Source organism: Adiantum capillus-veneris, chromosome 4 (genome assembly GCF_014529385.1).
Source record: "Adiantum capillus-veneris isolate H3 chromosome 4, ASM1452938v2, whole genome shotgun sequence".
NCBI classification, from domain to species: Eukaryota; Viridiplantae; Streptophyta; class Polypodiopsida; order Polypodiales; family Pteridaceae; genus Adiantum; species Adiantum capillus-veneris.
The window spans coordinates 81,046,999-81,059,582 of record NC_140934.1 but is presented as its reverse complement, the minus strand read 5'-3'; the positions used below and the strand labels follow the sequence as shown (position 1 = coordinate 81,059,582).

At 46.3% G+C, this 12,584-nt stretch overlaps 1 protein-coding gene across 1 annotated transcript in view; it reads right to left on the bottom strand.

The window, feature by feature from the left end:
• Positions 1-4,255, bottom strand: part of LOC147459483 (tropinone reductase homolog At1g07440-like) — a 61,777-nt gene extending 57,522 nt beyond the window's left edge. The window contains exons 1-3 of the mRNA XM_086510742.1: positions 4,115-4,255; positions 3,831-4,038; positions 3,458-3,677 (exon numbers count right to left, since the gene is read on the bottom strand). Of these exons, the coding sequence (XP_086366868.1) occupies positions 3,458-3,677; positions 3,831-4,038; positions 4,115-4,188 (502 nt within the window). The 5' untranslated portion in view covers positions 4,189-4,255. The remainder of the gene's footprint in view (positions 1-3,457; positions 3,678-3,830; positions 4,039-4,114) is intronic.
• Between the last annotated feature and the right edge of the window lie 8,329 nt (positions 4,256-12,584).

Here is a 12,584-nt window from a genome sequence, read left to right as displayed (position 1 = left end):
GGATGTCACGTGCACATCTAAACCAATGTGTACGTGGACAAGCTACTTCACGACATGGGTTGGGTTCGGTTCAATTCAGTTCAGTCAGCCTAGATTAGGAAGTGATATGGCACTTTTGTGAGTATGTTCGCAGACCGTGCATGTCCAGACACTTAGAGTAGATGTATATCCTCTGGTTGCACACAGCATGATCATCAGATTTCCAACAGAACCCATCAGGAGCATTTTTACAATGCATAGACCTATTTTCCCTATTTTTGACATTTTTCACTTATTATTTTTAAGTGACTTTTGTTGGAAACTAGGTAGGGCACTTTTGCTAAGCTTGTATATAAGAAACCTAGCGCTAGCACTTTTTGGCAGAAGAGGCAGCAGGAACCAAGGTTCAACAGGCATCTTCTCAACAGGAACCCCCGGCAAGAGACATAGCGCCGTTTCAGCCAGCAGACCCCAGCAAGACCTAGCGTTTTTCAACATGAACAGCCCCCTGGCGTTTTTGCATTGAAGATCAGCCCAACAACAGCAAGACACAGCAGATCAGCCCTAGCGTTAGCAGATTTCACCGCAACAGCAGATCAGCCCTAGCGTTAACAGTCTCCACAACAAGACACGGATTTCAGCCTGTGCAGATCAGCCCCTAGCGTTTTGCAGCTATTTTGTGTGACAATCAGAGTTGCATAGCTATTGCCAAGAACCCTATCTTTCATGCTCGGACAAAGCAAATCGAGGTGCGGTACCACTATGTTCGGGAACGGGTTTTGGCTGGAGATCTTCATTTGGAGTATGTCCCTACCGCGGACAATGCAACAAACATCTTCACGAAGGTTGTACCTCAACGGACCTTAACTTCTCACCTTCGACTCATCCGTGTTGTCTCAGCATCCGGTGCTGAGAGGGGGTGTTAAAAGTTACACCACTGTTGCTTCGCCATTTTGTACGGCTAGTGATTGTCCCGGGCTAGCCACCCATTGCACATTGTTAGATTTACACCACTTTGCTGCTTCACACATGTCTAGGGCACTTCCTTTTACGACTAGTATCTCCGGGCTGGCCACCCATACCATAGGTTGTACCTTGTCCGACCGCCCGAGTTTGGGGCTAGCCTGGTGCTTCTGTTGCGGAGGACTCCACCTCCACCTGCGTTTCGGCCTCTACACCTGGCGATCACCCTCCCAACAGCCAGCGCCAGCCTTTTCAGGCACCTTCGTCGCCGGAAAACCCTCTCTACTACCTGCATTTTCAGCCAGCAATTTGTGTTTTTGGCAAATCTGCGTTTTCAGGGCTGAAATGCCTGCGTTTTTTGACAGCAAGGCAGCCTTTTTTGCAAGAGAGAGGGAGCGCTAGTCACACCCACTTGGATCTTGCCTTCCTACCCGGCTTAGCATCCGGTGCCTTGCCAGCGACAATCCTCTTCAATCCTTCAAATTTCAGCCATAAACACCTGCTGTTTTCTCTGTCTACAGCCCATCAGGGGCAATGACTTTGATTCACCACCATCTCCAGACCCTTTGCATCGCTCCGGACCTTGCTGGGAGCGTACGAGCACGCTGAAATTTGCTGGACAGCAGCGTTTTCATCACCTCGCAGTTGCGTTTTTGGGTGGACAGCAGCCACATGGTTTGTGTTTTTCATAGAGGATGAAGTTACCTCTTGCCAAGACACCATCTGATGGTGGTCCGTGTGGTCTCTCAGTGACTGCTGTAGTACACGATATCTTCGACATCGGCTTGATCATCTACGGGCGTACGATCCTTGGAAGATCCATTCATTCCAACCATCACTCGACGGTTGCGCACTCCAAAGGGGGTGGTGACTTGTGGTTTGCTATGGACATACCTATGCAATCTTCAGAGGAGTTCACACGAGATATGGCCATGCTCATGGCATATGGGATCACGACATTCTCAAAGAAGACACCACCATCTTGGATGGATAGACACTTACCACTTGACCTCGACACGTCAGATGACTTGCTTACACAGGAGCATCTACATGGACTTAGGGAGATGATCTTGGATCTCTTCTTGGGTAGGTTCATTTCTTGGATCTACAAACTAGAGTGAGACTTCAGTTCTTTGGACTCTCTTGGGGAGTTTACCTGCGAGATGTGAGAGATTAGGCATCCCGCAACTACATCCGGAGTCACCCGGAGCTTGGCTTGGATGGTAGTGCAGTTGCTCTTCTACAGTCAGGCAAGATGTAAATTGATGCGACCAAGAATAGCTGACAATCGCATCCATCTTACCGTCAAACTTGTTGAATGTAATCTTCTCTAAAAATTGGTTCATTGATGGTTCGTGTAGCATCGTGTGGCATTGGTCTTGGCAAGGTTGTCATAACCCGGCCCCGATGAGGAAGAATCGGATCAAACTGCAAGAGAGGTGATGAGATTGTCCTCTCCTACCATCTAGCCTCCGCCTCTGCCTCGCGCCCTCGTCTACGATAGAGTTACCCGAAACGTGGAACGGGACCGGTGAGACAGACGGCGACGGGCCTCCCCGCGGAACGGGGGAATGGTACGGAACGAGAACGGGCGGAACGGGAAGCATAAAACACCCAAATAAAGCAATTTTTAGCTTTGTGTGAATGAAAACTAGTAGTATTAGAGTCCTTGACTCCTTTGACTCTAATACTCACAAAAACCTTGATTTGAAGATCATTCAACATTACTATGGCAAACGTGGCACGACGTCTGCCGTGTAGACTTGAGAGAGAGAGAGAGAGAGAGAGAGAGAGAGAGAGAGAGAGAGAGAGAGAGAGAGAGAGAGAGCTTGTACTATGTAGACTTGAGAGCTTGAAAGAGGCTAGAGCTTGAGAGTCGAGACTCGAGAGGATAGAGCTTGAGGCTTGGCCCTTGAAAGCTTGAGCCTTGTGTGCATTCTAAAGGTAAGGGGTGGAGGGAGGGGCATTTTATAAGCCAGAGGCTCACAAGATAGAAAACCAAAACCTGAAAATATTGGCCTATGGCCGTATTCTATGTAGTGCAAAGGGTACAACCCCCACTTTTTCGTGCACGTGCGCGTGCGCGTGCATGTGCGCGCGCGTGCACACACACACACACAAGAAGAAGAAGAAGCAGAAGAGGGGGACGGGCCAAGCTGAGAGGAAACGAGGGTGCCCCTCCTTTATAGACATGGGGGGTGCATGGCTGCTCTAACTGTCTGATGATTCACTATCCAAAAATGGGGAATATGGATGGACAGCCCTAAAATAGGGTGAATAAAGGTGCACATTTGTGTAAAGACTCCCGGATAGTAAATTGAGGACAACCTAATAAACGTATGAGTGTACGAGGCTGGGCGGAGAAGCACCTTTTCTCACTCTCTCTCTTTCTCTCAATTTTGACGCATGAAATTGTATATTTCCACAATGAATGTTTGTGAATGATGCTCAAAATAATTTAGCAAGAATGTAGAAATGTTCAACATATCTATTATGATTGAAAATAATCTTTTACCTTTGCACATGGCATATACACTGCAAGGGAAAGCAGGTGTCATCATCCCAAGAATAGAGCTTACAAAAACAATTCTACCATTTCCTGCTGCTTTAAGTAGAGGGTGGACTAGCTGAGAAAAATGATATTCTGCTTCAAGATTTAAAGAGATGGTAGATGCAAAATCGTCTTCGGTGACATCGATTGCTGGCTTGACCTCAATCACACCCACATTGTTCACCTGATGGTTATTCAAGGTCCTTTAAGCTGATGTTGCGTGTGTGTGTGTGTGTGTGTGTGTGTGTGTGTGTGTGTGTGTGTAGGGCTGTAAATCAAACCTAATTTGGTGCCTTTACATGAAACACAGAAAGAGCATGGCGAAGTGAGGACCTACAAAGATGTCCAGCTTGCCTCCAAAATGATGTGAAACATCACGAATGAGGTGGAGCCGTCCTTGTCGCGAGCCAGCATCACAGACAGTGCCAGCCACCTGCAAAGCCGCCTGCTGCCACTCAAAGAGACACTCTTCCAGGTGCGAGGACACACGTGAGCATGTGAAGACAGAAGCTCCAAAGTAGGCTAGCTCCTCCACGATGGCCTTGCTGCAAACGAGGAAGAAGATCATAAGGATAATTGCAACGGGGCTAGTGATGGTGGGCGCAGGTGAAGAGGGCGTACCCAATGCCACGAGAGCCACAGGTGACTAGCGCTGTCCGACCCTTGAGACTCCACCGAGCTGAGAAGGCTTCCATTCAGCCGCTCAACTGCTATAAACCGTTACCCGAAGTGATAAACGATGAACAGTCGTCCCCTCCACACTATCTCACACGGGCATGCTCAAATGGGATCGACGGTTGAGGTGATCTTGGCCGTTAGATGCGCATTTGGTAAATTCTCGGGCGCTCGGCAAATTCGGGGAAAAAAGTAAATTTGGGCAGGCTTGTTAATTCGGGTTGATCCGCACCCCATGTCTTGAACCCCCGACCTCTCCACCACGAGCCATGTGCACTAACCATTACGCCCTCATGCGTACGTTGAAATATAGGAGATTCGAGTATGTCATATTGTAAATGTGGGCCGATTAGTAAATTCGGGGCAAATTTGTAAATTCGGGCAAACCGGAAAATTCGGGGCAACCTCAAATCCGACGGTCCATGATTGACGCGCCCCTCCTTTTCCTCCTCCACCATAGATCCCATTTGACCATGCCCGTGAGATATAGTGCCAACTTTCCCTCTCGTCGCTAATTGACACCTTCTTAGGGAGGTGGGATCAATGGCCCACATTAGGCATCGCGAGGCAGGTGCAATCCGGACCGTCCGATCGCCGTTTGTACTAGGTGTGAACTCAGTGTCAACTCGACGTGAACAAAGTGTGAGCTTGGTGTGAACTTGGGAGGGTCTACACGCTGTGAGCGGGATGAAAACACACACACCGCCTCTATAACGACCCGACACACACTCTTGGGAAGATACACACACACACTATGGGGCACCACTCGGCTTACACAACACACCTGGCCGAGACAGGGAACACACCTCTGGAGTGAGAGGAGAGAGACTATCCACTTGTCCACTCCACATAAACACACACACACACACACACCCAAAAAACTCAGCTCAAAAGAGGAGAATTTCTGATGTTTAGATACGATTGAGCTTGGGCCAACACCAATGGGGCAAATAGCTCACACAATATGGGTAAAATAAGCCAGATACAATCACAAACTAGAGCAGAAACTTCGCTCATAGGAGAAACTTACACAGAAAAACAGCAGGAAAAGAGTGAGGAATTTGGCAAAATGGACAGCGCCATCGCGTCCGGAACGGCCCAAAACCCCAGTCTACAATGTCAAAGTGCTCAAATCCGACCTCGGATGAGCAGTTTACGGCCAAAACAGGCTCCAAAATGAGCAAAAACACACCTGCGGCTGTTCCTCCTCTCTTCTCCACGTTTTTTCTGGTCTTCTCTCTGTTTTTTCAGTTCCCACACTTAGATTTATTAGTTGGGCACCCTTGGCCTTTTAGATGACCTCAAACGGACCCCGAACAGGCCAAAAACTGACCTCGCAGTGCATAGTTGTCACCTTTTTGCATCATTCGCACACCTGGCACTCAGCTTTTTTCCAATAATGCATCTCGCCACCACGTGAAGTGGCCCCAAAAAGTGGTCCTAATGATGACCTTTCTGCGTAACTCTCACAAGAAAACACCCACGTTGTGTCCGTCCTCATCTGCGTGCAAATATTGACCTCGTTCGCCCTCCTGACGCCACTAGATGCCATCTGACGTACCTGCTGACCTCACGTCGTCGGCCCGCGGATAGCTTCCTCGAGAAGTTTTACGCGCTACCAACTCCTCCTTATTGTAGAAAAAACACACTAATACTGATAATAGAGAAAATCGCTGCACTATGTACATGCTGTCCTACCTGTACACATGTGGGCCCCACGTAACCACCTGGCTCTGGAAAATGGGCAATTCTTTATTTGATGCACCATGCATGTATATGTATATATGCGCAATCCCTTGCTCCAAAAAACTCCTGACATAATTTGCCCATCCCCTAGCCTGCTAGATCATTCATGATCAGCAGCAGCAAAGAGAGATATGAGACTCGCCGCATCACATATCTCCTCATCCTTCACCAACATTGCTTGCTCCACAGACAGCTCATCTTGCTCCACCATCATCAATCTAGCATGATACAATTTAAGACGCAATCCATTTACCCTTGACCTATGTAGAAACCCATCCAAGTTAGCCAGCTGATATGTGCCATTTGGAAAACACTCCACTACCTTGAAAGGGCCTTCCCACTTAATTTGAAACTTCTTTTGGAAGGTGTTGTCCAGCTTACTGTCGTAGCGCAAAACCAAGTCATGTTTCTTGATACCCTTACTTTTGACCTTTTCATTTATCTTTGCCAAAGCTTTATCCTGCATCTGCCCATAATGCTCCAATGCGCTCATCCTATCCAACTGGACCTCTTGTAACTGCAAGAGCCTCTCTTTGAATGCATCACTAGGCGACCCAAGCAACTTCTCTAACATCTTGACCGCAGGCAACTCTACCTCCACAGGCAATAGTGCTTCCTTTCCATACACCAAATGAAATGGAGTAAACCCTGTACCTGTCTTCACCGAAGTACGGTAAGCCCATAATGCACTAGGCAATTCCAAATCCCAATTCTTTCCTTGGTGCTCTGTCACTTTAGAAAGAATTTGTACCAACTCACCATTGAATCTTTCATTTAAGCCATTACACTGCGGGTAATAAGGAGTGGTATGCTGGTGCCTAATCTTCATCTTTGTGCATAAGAAGTCTAGCAGTTTAGCTCTAAATCCTAGCTCCTTATATGAAAGTAGCTCTAATGGCACCCCAAACTTGCAACATATTTCATCATACACAAATTTTGCCACATCCTTTGCAGTGATCTGTTTTACTGCTATAGCCTCTGCCCATCTAGAGAGATAGTCCACTGCCGTCAAGATATAGCTCTTGCCCCTGCTTGTGATAGGTAACGGGCCTATTGCATCAATCCCCCACTTTTCAAACACATCAAACGCCATAATGGTTTTTCGTAGCTCTGGCTTCAACACTCTCTTCCCAAACGCTTGACACCTATTGCAAGACCTACACCAATGGTGAACATCCTTGTGCAAACTAGGCCATACATACCCCTCTTGCAAAATCTTATGCAAGGTGATCTTTAGAGCAAAATGGCCACCACATGCACCTTCATGATTCTCTTCCAACACTCTGTAAAGCTCCTCCCGCCAAGGTACACGTCTCAACACGAGATCAGCCCCTTTCATGTATAAGACATCACCAATCAATTTGTACCTGTATGCTCTACGCACAAAGCCATACTTCTTAGACTTCTGAATCTCCTTTGGAATGATTCCTGTCAGCAAAAACTCCTCTTCTTGAGCCAAACTTTCTCGGCCATGATAAAGAGGTAAAGTGGTCCTCAACACAAATAGCTCCCCAATCATGCCTTGAGCTGCTTCATGTGCCTCTCCATTTAGAGCACGTTCAATGTGTCTGATGCTCCATGCTTCAAACTTTTTTAACAGGCCTTTAATTCTGAAGCACATTTCCTTCAATGAGGTGTTCTTGCTCTTCCACACACCCAACACTTGCTTCACCACTAACAAGGCATCACCTTTTATGCTCAACCTTCGAACCCCATGCTTCAAACAAATGTGTAATCCGGCTTCCAATGTAGCATATTCAGCCTCATTGTTACTATGCGTATCCAATTTGAACCCTCTCTTGCATACTAGCTTCCCCTCTGGATCATAAAGTGCTATACCCCCTGAAGCTGCATCGTGGCTCTTTCTGTATGAACCATCAAAGAACAACACATGTGCATTGCTGATCTGTGGCACTTCTTCAACTACCTTTCTCACCACCTCTTCCTTAACAATAAGGGGATTCTCCTTGTAGGTCAACAAATCAGCTAGGGTAGCCCTTGTACTATCTTCCACTAGAAAAGAGAACTCAAACTCTTGCAGCTCAATTACCCATTTCTTCACCACATTTGACATGTTAATACCATTAATTAACTGTGGCAAAAAGGCATAACTCGTCAAGAAAACAAAAGGCTGTGGTAGCAAGTAATGACGAAATCGTCGACAAGCAAATATTACATTGGCCATCACTAGCTCTACTTCCGATAACTTTCTCTCCGCTACCAACTTCACTCGGCTTGCACAATACACTGGCCTCATATAATGGCTGCCCTTCCCCTTTTGCAATAGCATGGCTCCAATGGCATCATCCCCTACTGATGGATTTACATAAAAAACTTTCTCCCAATCAGGAGCCTGCATGGCTGACAACCCCCCTAACACCTCTTTCACCTCTTGAAACACTTCTTCACAATTGTCATCCCATTGCAATGGATCATGCTTTGCCACTTGCTGTAATGGATAAAGAAGCTGCGAAGACAATGGAATAAACCGTGCCATGTACTTCACTTTGTGTATAAAGGTTGCCAATTGCTTCGTACTCATAGGTGATGGAAGAAGAATAATAGACTTCACCTTATCTGGATCAGCCTCAATGCCATTTTCTGACACCATGTGGCCCAATAACTTCACCCTTGGCTGTGCTAGATGACATTTCTTTGGATTTAGTTGTCCTCCACATTCATCATATCAAGCCAATACCATCTGTAGCTTCTCATGGTGTTCAGCCCTACTGCTATAAACATAGAAGTCATCCATAAAAGCTTTAACACAACTACCAATGAATGGTTCCAACACCCAATTTGCTCTGTCTTGATAGAAGGAAGGTCCATTTGACAACCCAAAAGGCAATACTGTGTAGCAATAGCAGCCCCATGGCGTAATAAAAGTTGTCTTTGTGCGGTCTTTAAGAGCAATCTTCAATTGAAAATAGCCTGAAAAACCATCACACACACTGTACCTCTCATAACCTACCACTGAATCCAAGATCTGATCAATGAATGGAAGAGGATATGGGTTCTTCTTAGTGGCTGCGTTTAAGGGTTTAAAATCCACACAAATTCTACACTTCCCATCCTTCTTTGGACTAACTACAACTGGACTCACCCATTCTGTGGTCTCCACTGGAACTATGAACCCCGCCTTCAATAACTTGTCCACCTCTACCCGCAAGGCTTCCATTTGCTCTTGACCCATCCTTCTTAGCCTTTGCCACACTGGCTTAGCACCTTCTTTCAGCTCTATATGCATCTCTTCACCCTTGAACCCTCTGATCTCTTCATATGAAGTAATGAACAAATCAGGAAAACTAGCCAGCATATGCAAAAATATATCCTTCTCCATAGCTAAGAGGTCTCCAATAATCATTTGCGTCATTAATTCCTGCTTCTTTGACAACTCAACCTTGGTTTGCATCAGCCCTTCAATCACTTCATAAGGCCCTTCACTTTCATCTTCAACCTCATTCGCAAATGCAACTAAACCAATCTCCTGGATTTCTTTGTCCATCAAAAGAAATGCAACATCAGCATCCTCATCACTGCTGGTAGTGCTATCACTATCCTCATCTGTCACCGTGGAAGAGTCTTCATCACTAGACTCATCCTCATCTTCATAAATCTCCTCTAATCGTTTCCTTGTGTCCATATTATAAAGCTTCTTGGTACCTGTCTTTCCATAGAGGCTAATCGTACCATGTCGCCAATCTTGAACAGCTCCCACTGCACGTAACCATGGTCTGCCCAGTATAATAGGATATGCTCCCAACCCTGCTGGCATCACATGAAAATCAACCACTGCCTTTGCATCATATGCCTCCACTTCTAAGCTCTTTACAACACCCAAGCATTTTACTTTTTGATGGTTTGCCAATCTGATCCGAAAACCTGACACCCCAGCCACTGTGAGACCCATCTTCTCAACGCATGAGAGTGTTATGACGCATATTTGGGCTCCGCCATCCACATAACCTTGTCCCAAATTTTTCCTTACTATTGGACAAATGTCTGGTAGCTCGTCCATTGCCAACACCTTCACTGAACCTCTCTCTGGCTCTTTCTCCATTGGGTTAACCATCCTCTTCCACTGTCGCTTTAGCTTAGGCACCATCTCTATAAGCTGCCCAAAAGTAACATCTGCCTTCCTGCTCGTCAGATCCTCCCTCAAGTCATAGCTTAATTGCCCATCCCCTAGTGGAAAATCTGAAACATGAAACTTTCGACGAGCTCTCCTTTTCCTCTTGGCCTTGACATCCTCGCCTTCATGGCTCTTTCCTTTCTTCTTACTAGGACCTGGGGCACTTCTTCCTTCCTTTTCCTCTGTGGTCCTCTTCCCAATAGGCATCACTAATGTATCCTCTAGCTTTGATGCCTTCTCCAAGGTGACTACACTTAGCACTTTTGTCTTTCCCTTTTCCTCTTGGGTCAGTCCACTGGTTCCTTCGTCTCCCTTAATTTCGATGCCATAATCATTTGACCTAGTTAGCACCTGTCTTGGCAATGGATACATGTCTCCCCCCATCCTTGGTGGCTTATCACATTGCGGGCTGATGTGACCTAACTCTCCACAATTATAACATGTGGGCGTCTGCCTCCAAAACCTACCATTGCTTTGTCCAACACCATTCCTAGGCCTTTCTTCACCTCCTTGCTGATTTGCAAACCTCCCTCGACCTCGATTATTTCCCACTTGACCTAGCATGTTTAGGCTGAGATTCTTCATCAAATCTACCATTTGCCTCATGTCTTGCCTTAGCCCATCATCTTGCACTGCTGTAGTGACCACTGCTGGCATAACCTGAGTAGTAACAGGAACCACTGGTTCATGATGAACCCCTGACATACGACCTTGTAAAGAGTCCATAGGCTGAAATTCAGACCTCATGGGCAAAGACTCCACCCCTAACTGGCTCATTTTCCTCAGCTTCCACTCTTTGTTCCTTGCTACCTCTAGTGCATCTTCATATGTCCTAGGCTTCTTTAGCTCCACTCTCCAACGTATATTCTCCCAAAGACCAGCCAAGAACCTGTCCTTCTTCATCATGTCAGGCGGGGGAACCTGTGGTGCTAAAGCCTTGCACATTCGCTCCCATGCCAATGAAAACTTACGTATGTACGCATCTACTGGCTCACCTTCCTTTTGCACCAAAGCCTGTACTTCTTGCCACACTTTGTCAGGATCTTCTATCTTCACAAACTCCACTTCCAACCCATGTCGTAGATTGTCCCAATTCAACCTTACAGGTGGATCAGCCACACGCAACTCCTCTTCAAATGCTTTAGACCAAACTCGTGCATCACTCTTCAAACAAATTTGGAGAAGGCGTAACATTTGCGTAGGGTCATGAATCTGGTTGCTAATGCAGGCAACCTCCATCTTTTCCAAAAATTCTTCCACATCTTCATCACTTCTTCCATGAAACTCCGGATAAGAGAAAGCCATGGCTACCCAAATTATGATGCTTTGAGAACCCCTTCGAACACACGTGCAAGAACCCAAAACTTCTCACTACCCAATCCCCAGAAACTTCAATGGAGCTCAGCTTTAGATAAGGACAAACACATGCACATCAAATGAGTTTTCATAGTTAATCATCGGAATGACAACAGGCAAAGGACATTCCAGGATCTCTCTCAATCTTCTTGGCCCAAACATAAAGACTATGCGCTGCTGGAAAAAGATCTTCGTGGACACATGAACATTAATCTGAATTCTTTGAGTTAAATGAAAAGGAGTGAACTGAGGGCCATTTTGATCATCCATTAAAGCCAACCATGAAGCTCCCAAGAAGGCACACCTGACTCAACCTCTGATTTTGCCAAAATTTCAGCAGCATAACAGCATAAATGGCTCAAAATACCAAAAAATCAGCCATCATAACTTGGGAAAATTTCGACAGAGTTTCCCCAGAAGTAGAGCAATAGGAACCCAAAATATAGACTCTCTATGTATGCATAAACTGTCAACAATAGAACCCGAGCATCAAGTAGGACTCACTAGTACATAGCCTATGGCGAGGTCACAAAAAGGGTGCTCCAGCTACCTGTATCACCGAAAGGATCTCCACATTTGAGAATCCCCCAGCTCAATAAAAACCTCACGCTATCGACCCTCACACGAAGGCTAATGCAAATCGCATATAGTCAAGTCTCAGAAATGACTATCTTCCAGACCAAGTCTCAGAAATGGCTGGGACTGCCAAATACAACCAAGTATGGCTCCACAAATGCGTACAATGGCAGTTTCCACAAGTAACGTACAATCCAGCAGACAATGCGCTCAAATAGACGCCAAGTGATGCATTCCCACAACAACTGCAAGTGACATCACTGCTAGTATATCACTGTACTCCAGCTACCTGTACCTATGTGAATCACCTGTACCTGTACCTGTCCCTGTAACCTGTAACCTGTAACCTGTAATCTGCAACCTGCAACCTGTAATCCCGAAGCTCAAAGCTCGAAGCTCGAAGCAGAAGGTACTCGAAGAAGATCCTCCGTGGGGGCACCAAAAGAATGTGAGCGGGATGAAAACACACACAGCGCCTCTATAACGACCCGACACACACTCTTGGGAAGATACACACACACACTATGGGGCACCACTCGGCTTACACAACACACCTGGCCGAGACAGGGAACACACCTCTGGAGTGAGAGGAGAGAGACTATCCAC